Source organism: Bos mutus, chromosome 19 (assembly GCF_027580195.1).
Source record: "Bos mutus isolate GX-2022 chromosome 19, NWIPB_WYAK_1.1, whole genome shotgun sequence".
NCBI lineage: Eukaryota > Metazoa > Chordata > Mammalia > Artiodactyla > Bovidae > Bos > Bos mutus.
This window is the reverse complement of record NC_091635.1, coordinates 9,574,792-9,593,047: the sequence shown is the minus strand read 5'-3', so window position 1 is coordinate 9,593,047 and position 18,256 is coordinate 9,574,792. Positions and strand designations below refer to the sequence as shown.

The 18,256-nt window shown below is 55.3% G+C and overlaps 1 protein-coding gene across 1 annotated transcript in view; it reads left to right on the top strand.

Annotated features, from left to right (window-relative positions):
• Nucleotides 1-276: 276 nt before the first annotated feature.
• DNAH17 (dynein axonemal heavy chain 17) overlaps nt 277-18,256 on the top strand; it is a 99,800-nt gene continuing 81,820 nt past the window's right edge. Inside the window, 14 exon segments of the mRNA XM_070389484.1 lie at nt 277-313; nt 370-504; nt 3,326-3,490; nt 6,639-6,982; nt 8,758-8,951; nt 9,731-9,923; nt 10,091-10,190; nt 10,445-10,530; nt 10,745-10,870; nt 11,592-11,604; nt 11,607-11,743; nt 11,845-11,934; nt 13,604-13,771; nt 14,000-14,116. Coding sequence (XP_070245585.1) covers nt 277-313; nt 370-504; nt 3,326-3,490; nt 6,639-6,982; nt 8,758-8,951; nt 9,731-9,923; nt 10,091-10,190; nt 10,445-10,530; nt 10,745-10,870; nt 11,592-11,604; nt 11,607-11,743; nt 11,845-11,934; nt 13,604-13,771; nt 14,000-14,116 — 1,905 coding nt within the window.

Genomic DNA, 18,256 nt, shown 5'->3' with positions numbered 1-18,256 from the left:
CTTGACTTTCACCTTGGAGATACTGTTTTCCAGTATGAGATATTATAAACCAAGTCATTGAAGAGGAAATTACTCTAGAACACAGTTTTTTTTTTTTTTTTTTTTAATATTTCAAAAGAAGTCTTTGTCCTTTTGAGAAAGAAATACTATTTCCAGGTCTCGGGTGGACGTTGAGCTGTAATGTTTTGGAAGCCGTTGGAGGGATGCTGGGCCTCTTAAAAGCAGCCTGTCCTTGAACGCCCCCAGTCAAATACAAAGTGTGCCCGAGTGGCCAGCATGATTGATGAGCAGTTAGTTAGTGGAGACAAGGACGGTAGGGGAGGGGCAGGGAGAGGCCACCAGCCTGGGACTGCCCCTGGGGCCTCATAGGACCTGTCCTGCAAGGACAGCAGGGGACATCCGAGGTCTGTCCCCCGAGGGAGACGGTCAATGTGAACAAGTCTGACTTCGAGGTTTTTGGGGTGAAAACTGCTCCCAGCTCTGGGCCCTTCGAGTATAGTTCTGGTATGAGCCCTGCCACACAGCAATGGCGCTTTTCACTTAGTCCACCCAAAGTTCTAGTTTGTCAGCGAGTATTCCGCTACAGCGGGGCTTCCCTGGTGGCTCAGATGGTAAGGAATCCACCTGCAACGAAGGAGACCTGGGTTTGATCCCTGGGTCAGGAAGATCCCCTGGAAAAGGGAATGGCTACCCACTCTAGTATTCTTGCCTGAAGAATCCCATGGACAGAGGAGCCTGGCAGGCTACAGTCCATGGAGTCGCAGAGAGTTGGACACGACTGAGCGACTAACATACACGCACACATTCCGATACAATGGGCCGCAGGCAGCCAGACTCTCCTCTGCGGGGCACTCCCCTCCCGGGCCAGGTTTCTATACCTGCCCCTGCTTGGAACCAAGGAGGAGCTGTGAACATCCGAGCATTTGGCCCTGACCCCTGGAGGTGGCAGAGAAGGCAATGGCACCCCACTCCACGCTAAGGGTCAGACACGACTGAGCGACTTCACTTTCACTTTTCACTTTCATGCATTGGAGAAGGAAATGGCGACCCACTCCAGTGTTCTTGCCTGGAGAATCCCAGGGACGGGGGAGCCTGGTGCGCTGCCGTCTATGGGGTCGCACAGGGTTGGACACGAGTGAAGTGACTCAGCAGCAGCAGCAGCAGCAGAAGTGACTTAGAAGCCTGGAGGTGGGGCTAGAACCCTGAGTTCGGGCGGTTTCCCAGGTGATTCCATTGCGCAGCCACCGGGAGAAGCAGTGTTTTCAAGGCACCCGCTCCCCACGTAACCGGTGGGCTTGTTGAAGAGGACTCAGGCCCTGGGGGTGGGTTCTCCCCAAATAAGTAGGACCAAAATGAAAGGAAATACAGGAGGGCTCCATAGCTAAGGAGAATTGGCTGCTTCAAATGGATTTACTCGAAACAGAGACCAAAATTCTACTCCAAACTGGTGGTTCTCAACTTGTAGAATGCATTAGACTCTCCTGGGACTTGTTAAAATTCAAATGGCTCCCCCCACCCCCAAATTTCCCGCTTCAACAGGTCAGGGTGGGCCCAAGCACCTGCATCCTCAACAGGCTCCCAGGGCATGCTGATGCTGCGAGTCCAGGGACCCCTTGGGAGGACCACACTCTAAAGAGTGGAACAAAAATTAAAGGCTTGCTTGAAATGGTTTGTTTGTTTGTTTTTAAAGAAAATGACAGGGTGTTTATCTTGGGTGTCCCTGGTGGCTCAGAGGGTAAAGAATCTGCAGGCCATGCAGGAGGCCTGAGTGCGATCCCTGAGTCGGGAAGATCCCCTGGAGAAGGGAATGGCAGCGCAGTCCAGTACTCTTGCCTGGAGATTCACGTGGACAGAGGGGCGGTGGCAGGCTACAGCCCATGGGGTCGCAGAGTCGGACACGACCAAGTGACTAGCCCTTTCACTATTTTATCTCACGTTTAATAAAGAGATCGCAGGTGCCATCAACTCTTAGGCTAAGTTAAGTGTGTGCGTGATGAGGGGAGGAGAAGGCGGGGTGGGCAGCCTGGGATGCTCCCGGGACTTGGCTGGGTTGAGACAAGGCCAGCGCGTGTCAGAGGTGCCCCGGCACCCACCGCAGCCGTTTGGAAGGGGAGCTGGCAGGAGGGACTGGGCACAAGTCCCAGGCGAATCCGAAGTGTAAATGCCTGACGTTAGGTTTCAAGCGGCAAGGCATCCACGTCAAAAGACGTCCATCCTGAATGAACATGTTGCCGGCCGCGTGGCACAGCCACATGCAGAACATTCAAGTAGGATGTTCTGCCTCCTCCCACACCGCGGAGGCCCAGGAGGACCCGGGTAACCAGATGCTAGTTTCTAGCTTCCTGCACCCAGTCTCTCCCTCTCACGCATCAGTTAGCCCACGAGGGACCCCTCAAAAACGCACACACCCCTCCCTCAGACCCTAAGAAAGGCAGAGCCTGGGGTCAGCTCTCTCTCCCGCACCCGCTCACCGTGTGGCCCTGGGCATGCCCTGTATCCACCAGGACCTGTGAGCGATAAGTCTTGCTCCCCCTTCTGCCAAACGGAGTCGTAGGGAGGGAACTCTCTGTCTGGAACCTGAGACACAGCTTGGCCTACTCCCCAAACTCAGAGCCCATCCTCGGGCTGAACTCGGGCAAAGGCTCTTCTTGACCAAACATTAGACAGGTTTACCCCAGGCCTGGTTCAGGACCTGCCTAAGCCGGTCCTGGCAGAGAATCCTGCGATGTCACCCCCTACCCTTGGCATCGGAGCAAGGTCCTTCAACCTCATCTCTGATGTGTACTCCTCGGCTTGCCTTTAACAAGAATCACCCTCGCCCGGAGCCTCCTGTTAGCAATTCTCCACCCATGGACTCCACACGGCTCCCTGTCTGGAAGCCCCCAGCTGCCTCTGCTGCCCTCGGAGGTGAACACAGCTTTTTCCTCTATCACAGCAGGGCTGAATAAGGCTCAATCACCTCTCATCAGCATCGTGCTCCTTTGACCCTGAGGCTCATCAGTCAAACACGTGTTTCCACGGGCAGCCCCGCCCACCACCCCCTTCCTCCAGCAAGCAGAGGCCTTTGGGCTGCGAAACCCTCCCACTAACCCCTCTGCTTCACAGCCTGGCTGGAATCCGGGCATGTCCATGCCTCACGTGGGGTGTCCCCCTGGGGCTCACTAGGCAGAGACCCCTAGGCCTCCAGGGTGCCTTGCCTGGCAGTGACGTTCGGAAACCTCGTGAGTCAGAGACAAATCTCAGGCCACCCTGCCCGCTTCGTGAAGCCTGAGGTCCCTGCTGGGCCAGCTTGGCCGCGGGGCTCTGCTCTCCCTTCCTGCCCAAGGCCAGGGGCAAGGACGCGCTGGACAGAGGGCAAAGCCGCCCAACCTCCTGGCCCTTCTGGCGGGAACCCAGCCTGAGGACGTGGAGCAGCACCAAAGCAGGCACAGGGAGGCTGCGTGTGGTGGGCACAGCGACGAGACCCAGATGGCCCGGCCGCCCGCCCAACGCGAGCGTCCCCAGCTGAGGAAAATCGTCCTGCCAGTTGTATTTAATGATGGGTCACGACAGCGGAAACTTGTCTTCCAAGTTGATTCAGCAGGAGGAAGCGCTCCCTGGGGACTGTAAGTAGAGGGTGAGCTGTTCAGCTCGCCCTCCCCAGCTGTGACTGTCAGAGCAAAGGAAGTGAGGAAGCCACGTACCTCGGCAGGTGGCCCTGGAGGGGTGGACGCGGCCAGTCACCCACTGCTCAGCCCCACATGCACTTCCCAGTCAGGAAGCTTCTCCCGCTGCCTGGCATTTCCCAAGGGCCCACTGTTTCCCCCACCGTGTGGACAGAGGGAAAGCTAATGCTTCCATCTAGAGCCCCGGGAGTCCTGTCCTGGCTTCTCAGCTCAGGTGGGACCTCAGGTGAGACCCGCTGGGAAGCATCTTTCTCCACGTCCCTCCTGAGTCTCTCCTCCATGCCAGGCAGGGCGTCCACCCTGAGCCCCAGGCTGTTTCACAGCTAAAGCCGGGGTCTGCCTGACTCCACTGATTCACCATCTGATGTTTGTTCCTTTGTGCCTTGGGATGCGTGCTCCCTGGGGACTACAATTTTGGTGGAAGTTGGACTAGTTAGAAGTTTTCTTAACACCAAAAGCATTTTGTATTGGGGTATAGCCCATTAACAATGGTGGTGGTAGTTTCAGAGGAACCAGGAAGGGACTCAGCCATACATATACATGTATCTATTCTCACCCAAATCCCTCTCCCATCCAGGCTGGCAACATAACATTGAGCAGAGTTCCATGTGCTATACAGCACAGACCAGTTAGAATCTTGATCTAGGGTTTCAAACTGCTCCTCAGAAGAGTAATGGGACTTAAAGGAGAGAAGGGTTTCACACTCAACTACATGAGGGGAAACACTGGGTTAGATGAGGTTAAACAGCCTTTGCAGCATGACTTATCAGAGTCTCCGTTGCTTCGGTGATGTTTATTGAAGGCCTCCCGCAGGCCAGGCACAGGGCCAGGTCCTGGGGTGGCAGTGCTCATCAAAAGGGATGGGTTATAGGAATGGGGGGAGCGGATGACTGATGCTTAATTAGTGCCTGACTGATTGCAGTTGTCATCGTGACACAGAGCAACACGGGGTGCTCAGCAGAGATCGAGGGAGTGAACGGTCCAGGGGAGACCCTGGCAGGGAAAGATGTCGTAGCGTGGTGTCTGAGGGTGAGAAAGATGTCGTAGCGTGGTGTCTGAGGGTGAGGAGGAGCGCACAGGTGCAGGATTCTGTGCGGGGCTGGAAGGCCCTCAGGGGAGCAGGTGTCTTGGAGGAGGTGGAAGAAGGCCAGGGTGGCTGGAGCATGAGGGCAATCGTGTCGAGACTGGCAAGTGGTGCAAGCGAGCTGTTGATGGCTTTTAAGCGGGTGTTGGCGTGACAGTTGTCTTTTGAGAGGTGCTCTGGAGGATGGCTTGCTGGGGACGAGAAGTGGTGTGGAGGAGGAGAGAGGGTGTCCGTAGACCAGGGGGTTGGGGAGGGGGTAACAGCAGCTTAGACCAGAGAGCAGTAGCCATGGAGGTAGGTGGGCCGGTCCAGAGATGCCAAGGAGGCAGGATCGACTGGTGTCGACAGTGGGAACCAGGGCCCTGCTGGTGCCTCAGCTGCTGGCGGGTCAGGAAGGTCTTGCCCTTCTCTGAAAATTTATTCCTAAGTATTTCAATCTTTCTGATGCTATTGTAAATGGGTAATTGTTTCCATTATCAGGTTTCAGTGAGTATGAGTCTAGTGTGAGTCAGGATACATGTTATAATGTCTATGTGCCTCTAGGAAATGCAAGGTGTATAATAGCCAAGATAATGGGGAGGGAATGAAACAATAAAAATTAAACTAGAAGAGTCAAAAAAAAAAAAAAAAAAAAAGACAAATAAGCATTTAATAAGACAATAGATTTAAATCCTGATACATTTGTAATTTCATGAAATGAAAATGAACTAAATGTTCTAGTTCAAAGGCAGTTTGTTCGGTCCTAGAGCCTTTCCCACTGCAGTGGGTGATGGACAGTTTTTCCTTTACCACACCACAGTGGTCACTCAGGTCCTAAGAAAGTTCTAGAATCCCAGTTCCCATGAGACTTGCAGAAGTTCCATGGCAGTTGGCATCCCTCGAGGGACGGGAGCCATTTCCTTGACTGGTCTGGAAAGAGCTGCCAATCGTTTGGCTCTGCTAGCTACCTGAGGAGCCGTTTGCTGTCAGCTGGTGAGTGGGCGAGAATTGTGCTCAGGGGCAAAGCTGAGGGGACTCAAGAGGACAGAGGTGGAGTCCAGGTGCTGGTGGCCAGTAGCCCCGTTACCCTCCCCACACCCCCACACCCCCTGGAAGGTGTCCTGTTCCCTGCTCGTGGCCAGTCAGGGTTTGGAGCATCCCTTTAAATTTCACGCTCACAAGGAATGCCTCGTTTGTCTTGGTTCTTTGGGGCTTCAAGGGGGTCCCCCCCTCCCGGCTCTCCAGTTAACCCTGTCCCTACAAGAGAGCTACAAGGGATTCTCCCAGAGGGAATGTGAGCGGCAGTCCACGGGGAAATCCCTTTATGGGCACGTGATGGGGGTTGGGGGCCGGAAGAGATGCTGAAGGGCAGGGCAAACGTTGGGGTACACTGTGGCTGCTGTTAGGATGGGGAGAATATGACCTTCACCCGCTCATCGGGCCGCCCCCTCTGTCTGGCATCCGGGGGGAGTGATGTCCTCTTCCCGGGATCTTGCATCCAGGCCCTCTGTCACTTCATTCCGTGACATTTCCCTTCCCCGCCCCCTCCCTTCAGACTCTGTTGTGATGATCCTTGCCTTTTCCCCAGGGCCCATCTCTACTTTTCCCAGCCCGTTAACTTGATGGTCACAGTGAACTCAAGCAGACACACTGCCTGGTGGCCCTGCTCCACGGTGACACCTACAGCCAGGCAGAGGGCGGCTGTCCTGCTAGAGCAGGACACAGGCTCCTGGTACCCCCACCCCACCCTCCAGCTGGAAGCAGCGTCTGCACGACGATCCTTCTTTCTCTCTCGATTGGTCAGAACGGGCATTTCAGATGGTTCCGGTGATGGGTGGGAAGTAAAGATTCCCTAGGAGGTGGCCACTGCCTCAGTGTCTGTTCCCGCAACAGTGTAAGCTGACGTCAAGATGACGATTCCCCAGACGTCAGACTGGAGTATATGGAGAGTGTCGCTTCCCTCGTCCTGAGGTTCAAGCCGGACAAGTGGAGTAAAATGATGGGGACGGAAGAGAACATGGCTCTGTTCACCGACTTCTTTGAGAAGCCAGATGTTCTGGTTCTGGTGTTGACGCTCAATCCTGCCGGCATGATCATACCCTGCCTGGGCTTCCCGGCCTCCCTCAAGTCCAAAGGGATGTACTTCATCAAGAAGAGACCCGAGAACATCGGCAAGGACAACTACAAGGAACGTCTGGTCTACGGGGACATGAGCCCCACGCCTGTGGACCAGCTGATCGCCGTTGTGGAGGAGGTAGATGCACCCAGGCCTCGGGGAGGTCGGGGGAGTGGGGAGGGCTCAGGAGGAACACCGCCTGCTTCCCATACTTTGTGTGAGTGGCCTTGAACCCTGCTAATCAGGGGTGGGTCCACAGATCAACATCCACGTTGCCTACAAGCAGGTCAGGTATTAGAAAGCTCAGGTCCGGCTGCCCTGGCCACCGAGACTGGCCTGCTTTCTAACAAGACCTCCAGGTGATGCTGTGCGCACGAAGGCTGAGTGGCCCTGGCCATCACCTGTCTCTCTTGAAATCACTAGATCCTCCATACCGCCCTGGGGACAATCCCTGCCCACAGCCTCAAAAGGTGTGGGCCATTCGAGATGCAGTAGAAGGGTTTCCCAATTCTGAGACTTGGAGCAGAGAAAGGGAAAAGCAAGTGCTGTCTTACACGTCTCCCCACCGTCCTGCTGCCTCGCTGTCGGCCGGCGTGGGAGGTGCAGCCCGCTATGGACCGTCGGACCAGCCAGAGTTCCAGTGACTTGCTCTCCTAGGCATCGCTCACCTCATCTGTGAGATGGGGGTAGTGGGCATCCCCACCCTGTACAAATTCAGGCCACAGGGATAGTTAGTCAGGACCCAGACCGACCTCCCCTCACGTCCACTGAGATGGCTGGCATGGCCCAGAACTGGTCGTTCAGTTGTGTCCGACCCTTTGCGACCCTACAGACTGTAGCCCGCCAGGCCTCTGTCCGTGGGATTTTTCAGGCAAGAATCCTGGAGCGGGTTGCCATTTGTTTCTCTATGGTAACTTCCCGACCCAGGATGAATCCACATCTCCTGTGTCTCCTGCGCTGCAGGCAGATTCTTCACCCACTGAGCCATCAGGGGAGCAACCCCTGACAAAGCACCAGTTTGGAGGCTGCAAGTCCCAGATTGATGTGTGAACAGGGCTGGTTCTGAGTCCTTTCTCCTTGGCTGTGGATGGCCGACTTCACGTGTGTCCTTATGTCTTCTAAGGACAACAGTCATACTGGGTTAGGGCTCCCCTTAACTACCTCTTGAAAAGCTCTCTCTCCAAATCCAGTCACATCCTGAGGTGCTAGGAGTCACAGCTCCCACATGTGAATCAGGGGGACACAGTTCAGCATATAACAGCAACCCCAGGCAGCAAGGAAGGTCTGCCTTCAGCCAGGAGTGTGTGTTCTTGTGGCAAGAGTGTGGAGAAGGCTTTGCCTCTATAAAGACACAGGTGCAGGGGGACCTGCCTGGTGATCCAGTGGTTAAGAATCTGCTTTGCAATGCAGGGGATTCAGGTCCAATCTGTAGTTGTAGAGCTAAGATCCTACATGCCACAGGGCAACTAAGCCCATGCGTTGCCACATGCCACTGAGACTCAATGCAGCCAAATCAATCAATCAGTATTTTTTAAAAAACTTGAAAGACACAGGGACTAGGAGACTTCCCCAGTGGCTGAGAATCTGCCTTGTAACCCTGGGGATTTAGGTTTGATTCCTGGTTGGGGAGCTAAGATCTCCCATGCCGCCACAAAGATCCCACATGCAACTGAGACCCCAGGCAGCCAAATCAACCAATCAGTATTTTTTAAAAAAGAACTTGGAAAAAAAAGCCCACGGTGGGGAGGCTTTCATCACTGGTCTCAGCACCTTGACCAGCCCCACCACCTTCTTCAAAGGGAGAAGGGCTCGGTTCCCCCGGGTCCCGGGTCGCCGAGGACCCCACTCCTCCTGGGTGTCCCCCCACCCAGGTGAGAAGGCTCGAGCAGAGCCACAGAATCCTGTCTTTCCAGGTCCTCTACTCCCTGTTAAACCAAAGTGAAAACATGAGCGGCTGGCCCCGCGTGGTCTCGGAGGACATTGTGAAGCAAGTCCACAAGCTGAAGAACGAGATGTTTGTGATGAGCGGCAAGATCAAGGGGAAGACCCTGCTGCCCATCCCGGAGCACCTGGGCAGTCTGGACGGCACGCTGGAGTCCATGGAGAGGTCGGGGCCCGGCTGGGGAGCTGGAGGGAGGGGTGGTCCCTGAACCCCCAGGGCAAGCTCCCCACAAACTGGTCTTGGTGCTAGTGAAGCCCAGGAGGGCAGGACTGTACCTTTAGGTGCTGAGTCTGAGACAGGGCATTGGAGCCCCCCAGACTCCGCTGGGCAATGGCTGGACCCCCGTGCTCCAGCCCCCCTCCATCACACACGTGCACTAGACCCTGCATACGTGGCATGCCAAGAGCATCACGTCATCTGGGGTCACACAGGAAGGGGGATCCCCAGCTTTAGGGTGTGGGCAGTGAGGGGCATGGAAGGGGTTTGCAGCAGGTGGAGGCTGCACTTCTGAATGGAGGCTGAGGCTGCCCAGAGACCCCAGAAGCCCGAGGACCCCCAGGTGTCACCTTGCACCTGCCTGAGTGCCCTTTGCAACGGCATGGTGTGCACAGCTCTTGAAGCTGTGGCAGTGCCTGCCTGCTCCCTTACTCCCATCAGAGGGCGAGCACTCCTGCGGGGCTCATCACACAGGTGGGCCCTCTAGGCCCCCAACACTCATGCTGTGGTGACCCGATCAGAACTGCCCAGGAGCCGTGGTGCAATATGGATTTTATTCCAGAGCTGGCTCCCCTCATCCTCTTTCTCGGGGGCACCAGTACCCCGGGCAAGACCCAGTGTTGTCTCAGGCTCTGTCCTGGACGAGGGCCGTTGAGGGTGGAGCTGGAAGAAGCCTGCGGGTGTAACTGAGAGCGTCCCCCACCCGCCCCCAACCCTTGGCTCTGCAGGATCCCCTCCTCCCTGGACAACTCGCTGCTGCACGCCATTGAGACCATCATCATTGACTGGTCCCACCAGATCCGGGATGTGCTGAGCAAAGACTCGGCCCAGGCCCTGCTGGACGGGCTGCACCCCCTTCCCCGAGTCGAGTTTGAGTTCTGGGACGCCCGGCTGATGAACCTCAAGTACATCCACGAGCAGGTGATGGCTCTTCTGCCCCCGGTGGCCAGGCACCCACAAGAGTCCTGAGTACCCAGCCTTCCCGAGGGGACCCGGGTAACCCGGATGGATCCCTCAGTGCCAGCCTGGGGGTCAGGCAGGCTTCATCTGGGGTCTGTTGGGAAAAAAAAAATTGATCTCCTTTGCAGCTCAATAGGCCCAAAGTGAATAAAATAGTCGAGATCCTGGAAAAAGCCAAAAGTTGCTACTGGCCAGCCCTGCAAAATGTGTACATGAATGTTACTGAAGGTGAGCGGGTGGCCCTGTGAGAATGTCCCCCCTCCACCAGAGGAAGGCGTCAGCACCTCCTGGGTGGGCCCCTTGCCGACCCTGGGAATGGGACGGGGTCTGCCTCCCCCCATCAGCAGTTCCTTGGAGTCTTGCCTTTTGAGGGAGCAGGTGTCTGTAAACACACTGAGCTGCCCGTCACCATTTCTCGCCATCAGGGATGGGGGCTAGTTTCCACTCCTGTGGGGATGAGCCCCAGTTCTTGTTCCACGCAGGCCTGAAGGAAGCCAACGATATCGTTCTGTACCTGAAGCCCCTGCGTATCCTGCTGGAAGAGATGGAACAGGCCGACTTCACGGCGGTACGTCAGCTAGAGAGGGTCCCTTGGCTGGCTTGGCAGGCTCTGGGCTTGTGTCTTAGGGCAGCAAGGGGCTGCGGGCTTCCTGGCTGTGATCAGGCACAAGTACTAGGTGGGGGAATCTCTTCTTGCCCTTGGAGTTCCCCCCTCCTGGAGCCGTGTGGAGTGGGGAGCTGAGGTGCTGTGACCAAGCGCCCGCCCGCCTGTCTCTCCCCAGCTCCCGACCTTCATCACCAAGGTGCTATACACCATCTGCTTCATCTGGGCCACCTCGGAGCACTACAACACACCCTCCAGGATCATTGTCATCCTGCAGGAGTTCTGCAACCAGCTCATCGACATGGTAGGCCCCAGTGCCTTCCCTCCCCACCCCCAGCATTCCCCTCCCCCATCCCACCCTGCATCCCCGTCCATGTTCAACCAGGCAAAGATGTGGGTGCAAGAATTTTCAGGCTCCAGGCTAAGGCTAGAGCCCCCTGGGTGGCCACCCAGGGTTCTCCCAAGACCTGGGCAGAGCCAGCCCAACCTGCCTCATGCTGGGAGGGAGGAGGAACGAAAGAGGGGCTGCTCACCGAGTCCCGGCACCCCAAGACTCAGCCGGGGGCTTTGAGGGGTTTATCTGCTCTGACAACACCCATTCCCTTTCCTTCTTCCATTTCACAAGCGCACGTTACGCAGCCTCCAAGGTCTGAGTTGCAGCTTTGGGCCCTGGGCTACCAGAGTGTGTGAGAATCAGGCTCATGGTCCTGTCTCCCGGCCTAGAGGGACGCAGTGGCCCAGGGTCCCGCAGCCAGAGCAGGACTGCATTTCTGGGCCCCTCATCATCTGCCTCCAGAGTCTGGTGGTGCTGTGACCTTGGCCTGGGCTGAGGGGCCCCACAACTGGCCCTGGGTGGGCAGTCCGGCTAGGCCACAAGCCTGAGGCACAGCGGGTGTGTCAGAAGAAGTGGTCTAGTGGCCTGGGGCGGGGCAAGAGGGTCGTTTTAACCAACCGTGCAGCTTTGGACAGCGCACCTGGGTGTCAGCCCTCTGGCTCACCTTGGAAACGTCTTCCCTTCCGCCCAGACTCGGACCTTCCTGAGCCCGAGGAGGTGCTGAAAGGCCTGCAGGGGGAAACTGAGGAGGTTCTGAGTGGCATCTCTCTGTCCGTGAACGTCCTGAAGGAGCTGTACCGGGCCTACGACTTCTGCTGTGCAAACATGAAGCTTTTCTTCAAGGTACAGCCTGGGTTGCGGACAGCGGATGAGAGGAAATAAGTTGGGGTGATGTGGACCCCATGGGACCCCATGGACCTGCCTTTTCTCTCTCTTTCTCCTAGAAAAACAAGGAGCCGGTGCCTTGGGAATTCCCTTCTTCTCTTGCCTTTTCCAGAATAAATTCCTTCTTCCGCCGTGTCCAGACCATCGAGGTAAAGGTGGAATTTGGCTCCGCTCCCTCTTAGGAGAACTGCGTCTTCTGTCCCTGTCTTCCTTGAACATGGGCTCCCAGGAGGGAAATAAGTCACACCCAAACATCTATGTGACAGCTTCCCCAGGGGGAAGCCAAGTCACGGCTGCCCCCACCAGGCCCAGAGCTGTTAACCCAGAACAAAGCGGTCCATTTCAGTTGCTTTTCCCTTTTCTCCTGCCTTCTGTCCACAAGCAGGTTAATGACAAGTTCATTGACCTGGGTCAGGAAGCCTGCAGGCCAAGGGAGAGGGTGAGTGGGACTAAGTTAGCACAACTGAGGTTTTCAGAAGGACCTTATCTGGATACATGGAACGACAGGGGATACATGGAATGACGCAGGACACATAACATGGGACAAATAACACTTTTAAAGAGGTTCAGAACAGTTTGGGGAGAAGAAGTGAGAGATGAAGGCATGTGCAGGGCAAGAAGGTTTTCCTTCTTGTTTTGTATTCTGTAGGGGATCTCTTTTTTTAGATCTACTTTGTACACATGTTACACTATTTAAAAAAATAAAGCAGGGTTGAGGGGTGGATCCTAGAACCATCGGGCAATGATTTTTTGAGGGATATTGTCAGCTGGGGCTCTGGGAAGGCCTCCTGGTTCCCATCCACATCCTCTGGGAGGCAGAGCAGGAAACCCCTTGAGATGCCATATCTCGGTCACAGAGTGTTTCTTCATGTCCCAAGGCTCCCAGCCCGAGAACTTGAGGGCCCCAGCTGAGTTTCTGGCCAAATAGCTGCTGGTTCCTACATTGTAGATTCTGAATCGGGATGGAGCTTCTGGGAAAAGAGGGGCTGCTGGGAAAAGAGTGGGTGGGGGAAACGGCCATGCTGTCCACCCCTTGCCCGATGGGCCATGCCAGCTGTGCCACCTGCCTCTGGTGTGAGAGGCCCAGAATGCGGGGCGTGACGCTGTTACTTTCCAGTAGGTTTGCTTGAGTCATATCTCGATACACCTTGGATCTTTGGTGGGAAACGGCACCAACCTTGTCTCCAGTTTAGGGGAGGGACTGGAGTGCCCTGCGAGCACCGGATCAGGCACATGGGGGCTGCTTGTGGTCCTCAATGAGGCTTTGGGGGTCTCAAAGGGGAAATGAGAGCTACAGACAGAAGCAATAGATAGCTCAATAGGACTGAATGGGGTTAAATGCCAAACCAGCGATCTTGGAAAGGAAGGTACCTTCTGGGCTGAAGGAGCTGGAGAAGGTAAGGAGAGACCCGCGTCTCGGAGGGAACGAGCAGGTGGGATTGACCTGTAAACACCCATCAGGTGCCCCGTACATGAGGCTGTGAGGGACCACCGTCTGCCTTTCTGACCACTTCCTCCCACAGTCCAGGAAGTGGGGCCCCTGTAAAGTGTGATTTTTCTTAGAGACACATGTCACCCAGTGTTGGGTCAGGACAAGATCCTGACCTTCATCTCCTCCTCCTCCTCGATCACAACTGGGAGATTACTCACGGGACTCTCACTTCCGTCTATCTGTGTGCATCCCTGAAATGGCTTTAGAGAACATTAACACTGATAAGCAGAGGGCCCCTCGGGACTGCCCTGTGGCCCGGGGGCTCCTCCCCTCGGGGGTCAGTCAGGAAACTGAATTGATGAGGGTACGGGGGTTTCCTCCACCAGGATCTTTATAAAACAGCCATCGAGTTTCTGAAGCTGGAGAAGATTGAGCTCGGGGGCGTGAGGGGGAACATTCTTGGAAGCCAGGTGGCCCAGATCTACGACGAGGTCTTCGAGCTAGTGAAGGTTTTCGCCGACTGCAAATATGACCCCCTGGACCCCGGAGATTCAGTAAGTCGGGGGGGCCTGGGCGGGGTCAATAACAAATGCCCCGAGGGTGGGAAGGCATGTGGAGGGGAGCGTGTGTGTCAGAGAAAAGACAGCACAAGAACTCTGCCCTCATGACAGTGAACTTGCTGAGAGGTAACCTGAATCCCGGTGGGTGGGCTTAGAGTGCGCCCACTCCAAGCTTGGCACGCTGGTCAAGGTTCTAAGGTTGGGGATTTAATTTGCTTCCAGAGTTTTGATGACGACTACGCTGATTTTGAGACCAAAATTCAAGATCTGGATAGGAGGCTGGCCACCATCTTCTGCCAAGGGTTTGATGACTGCAATTCTATTGAGTCCAGTGCAAAGGTAGGTGCGGGTGGGGAGTGTGCCCTGACTGAGGATTCATCACACCAGCTCCATGATGCTGAGAACGGTTGTTCAGTCGCTCAGTCGTGTCCGATTCTTTGTGACCCCATGGACTGCAGCACTCCCTGTCCATCACCAACTCCCAGAGCTTACTCAAACTCATGTCCATTGAGTCGGTGATGCCATCCAACCATCTCATCCTCTGTCATCCCCTTCTTCTCCTGCCTTCAATCTTTCCCAGTGTCAGGCTGTTTTCCAATGAGTCAGTTCTTCGCCTCAGGTGGCCAAAGTATTGGAGTTTCAGCTTCAGCATTAGTCCTTCCAGTGAACGGTTGCAGAATCGATCTAATCATGCAATCTGGAGATTGTAGGTGAAGAGCCAGGCCCAGAAAGGACAGGGGCCTTTCTCAGTGCCTTAGAGAGAGTCAGCAGTTGGCACCTTGAGTAGCTTCTGAGGGGGTCTTACTGCTACATCTCATCTTAAGAGAGGAAAATGAGCGTGGGGTTATTATACTGAGTCCTGCTCTCCGTTTGTCCTTCTTTGATTCAGTTCCCTCATTATTTACATAAGGAGCAGAAGTTAGAGGCAGAGTTGCTCTAAAAATTAAAATGCATCCACATTTTGAGCTGCTGACACACTGACTCTTAACATTTGAGATCCGAGAATACACAGTATTATGCCGCTGCTAAGTCACTTCAGTCGTGTCCGACTCTGTGCGACCCCATAGACAGCAGCCCACCAGGCTCCCCCGTTCCTGGGATTCTCCAGGCAAGAACACTGGAATGGGTTGCCATTTCCTTCTCCAGTGCATGAAAGTGAAAAGTAAAAGTGAAGTCGCTCAGTCATGTCTGACTCTTTGCGACCCCATGGTCTGTAGCCTACCAGGCTCCTCCGTCCATGGGATTTTCCAGGCAAGAGTACTGGTCATTTCTGGGTGGTGGGGTGATGGCTAATATTTTTTCTGTCTTCTGTGTACTTTTCTACCATCTCCAGGTTGTGTGGGTTAGGTGTATAGCACTTTTACAGTTAGAAAAAGGAAATGCTTATGAAAACATTAAAAAAAAACAGATTGCAGAAAAGTGCTAAAGCCCCTAGAGACCGTCGGTTTGAAAGAGAAACCCAAACGGCCGATACTCACATAGGTTGTTGGTTTGGCCTAGCAAATGATCGGGAAAGTGCAAGTTAAAACCACAAGGTGCCTTTTGTCACTGGTCAAAGTGGCTGGAGCTGCGAGGAGCTGGACACTCGTTCCTCTGCTGGTTGGTGCACCCCTCCCACAGGACCCCTCAGCAGCGGGCATATGGGGGGGCACGTGGAGACGGGCTCCTGGACCTTCCTGGTCCAAGTTCACGAGGCAGCCAGCATTTGGTGCCGACATGCCAGGATGTTCCTTTGCCTTTTGAGTATTTCTAAAGCAAAAATGCTTGAGGATTTGAAGCTCTGCAAGTGTAACGATCAATTAAGTCTTGGATGGAGTTGGTGCTCCAGGCAAAATATCAATGGATGCAAATTAATACAGAGCCTCTGTGCTGTTCCCTTCTCTGGACACCCTTCCCCTTGGAGCCGCCTCGGGCACCTCCTCGGAAGGGGAGCCGCCTCGGGCACCTCCTCGGAGAGGCCCCGCCACTCACCTCCTCCTCCCAGCGGGAGCTCGCCCCTCGCCGCCATTGCCAACACCCACCTGCTTGGTTTTCCTTCTTCATGCTTGGCTCTCCCTGGCATCTGTCATGTACTGATCTCTTCATGTCTGTCATCCTCCCAACTAGAATATAAACTCCCTGAGGGCAGGTGCTTGGTTCAGGTTGATGCAGAACCAAGCCCAGTGCAAAGCCAGGCTTTCCTGGTGGAGGGAACTGGCCCCTGCTGAGGCGGTGGACCTGTTCCCTGATGACTCCCTGGCAGACCTTGGGCGGGAACCAGAGGCTGTTAGCCCCAGGGCTACCCAAGTGCAAAGGGTCCTGAGTAAGGATGCTAGCCAGCGCTTCCACGTGGAAATGCTGGTCCTCCCCTGTGGCGGGGTCTCCAGAATGAAGACGATGCTGGAGCGGATGGACTGTGGCCCCAGTTAGCCCTTCTTGCCTGTGGTGGGGATGAAACCGGGAGAAGCACGCCCCCAGACCTCTCGGAGGCTGGGTACCACCTTGTGCTGCCTTTCGGTGATGGGAAAGGAGGCAGGTTGAGGTGTCCACGCCAAGTTGCCAGAGGCCATAGGTCCCCCCTCGGAGGGGAGGAGCTGGCCAAGGAGGAGCTCTGGGTGGCACGTGCGGGACTGAAGTCCACTCCCTGGGTGTTTTCACAGGCACTTCCCCACTCCACCGTGGCCTAAATCGGCTTCTGTACTCCGCAAGAGAAAGTCCTTTTCAGACACGTGACTTTGTGTTAGATTAGAAAGAAAATAAGTCAGGAAGACTCTCGTAAACTGTTCTGTCTCCATCTGCTCATCTTCCTTCCCATACTGAAGAGCATTTTCTTCCCATTTGACAACCCTCCGCTCTAATTAGGACAGGCCCTTGGGGTGCCCTCCCGCCTGTCCGCTTGACCCCCTGCGTGTTCCCAAGCTGCCGGGATACTATTTCTTGCTGTCAGTAATTCACACGCAGCTGGGAAGGTTCTAGAGCAATTTTCCACACAACCTCCTCCTGGCAGAGAATGAAGTTAACCTCCTTCCCAGAAGCCAGGGGCCAGAAAACATGTGAGCGTGAAATGAAGGGAAGAGAGAGGAAAAAAGTCAAGAGGGTTGTCAAGCAATAGAATGTGCTTTTCCCAACTGCTCTGTGTCAGTTTTCAGACACGACACTGGTGACCTCGTGTGGGGAGCCCCTCCCCCCGGCCACTGCAGGGAGTCGTGGTTAGCAACTTGGGGTCACAGCATCTTCCCGGGAGTCAGTTGCTGCTCTCGTTGACTTTCAGGGACCTAAAAATCTCTCCTGCTTTCTCAGCAGCCACTATTCCACCCTTTGCCCAAAAGGCCACTTATAGACACAGTAGTGGTCTTAGTTTTCATACCGAAAACTAGGGCAAATCTGAGACTTGGGTCCAGGCCTTCAGGGCCCAGGGGCTCAGGCAGGCACGGGGACTTCTCCCCTGGTGACCCCTGGCTGGCTGGGAGCTTCCTGAACATCCGGCACGTGTCACACTGTCCAGCCCACATGGCTACTCTCTGCAGGCTGCAGTAAGGGCCCCTTCCCCAGTGCTCAGGCACAGCCCTGGCCCCTGCTGCCTCCAAGCCTCCCACCACTGCGAGAGGATTTTTTAAGAAACTCGCCTCTATGTCCCAACTTGAGCCACCCTCTGATGCCACCCAAGACCGCAACCAAAACACCCAGATGATCCTCCCTTATTCTCTTCTATGAGCTTTTCGTTTGTTTAGCGAGTGCGAGTGTGTAGCAGTTGCAGACCCTCAGTGCGATGAGTTCGCTTCGTGCAGGGTGCTCGCTCAGGCATGGTTACTGCCCTCAGAGCGAGGTGACAACCCCTGCTGGAGTAATCAGGTCGAGGTGCTTGGGCTGATAGGCCATGGGCACCTGAGCTGTCCCAGCTCCTTGAGGACTCTGGAAGCCCGTGCTTGAACCTCTGGTGTCACGGCCTGTGAATGTGCCAAGCTTTCCCTGTAATCTCCGCAAAGCCCCAGGGCTGAGCGCTCCCTGGAAGTCAGCACTTCCTGCCCTGGGCACCTGCACAGTATCTGAACCCCATCCCCACTGCCACCTCCACCTGCTCAACCCAGGGCTGAGCATGGGGCCCTTGGTTGGTGGATTGAACTGAGTCCACTAGAGAGGTGTTGAGGTGCAGACCCCTAGGACCTGTGAATTACTGAAAATAGGGTCTCCGCAGATGTAATTGAGATGTTCATTGAGGGCCTCCTGCTGGCCTCCTGTGCCTTAATCCAGTGAGCCTGGGGTCTGTGTCAGAAGAGGAGGAGAGCCACAGGGCCAGACATGCACAGGGAAGATGGCTCCATGACAAAGGAGGCAGAGGGTCTACAAGCCGAGGATTGCTGGCCACCCAGGGACTCTCCCCTGGAGCCTTCAGAGGGAGCACAGCTCTGTCCACCTTGATTAAGACTTGTTGCCTCCAGGCTGTGAGAGAATTAAGTCCTCTGTTGAAGCTTCCCAGTTGACAGTGCTCTGCGATGGCAG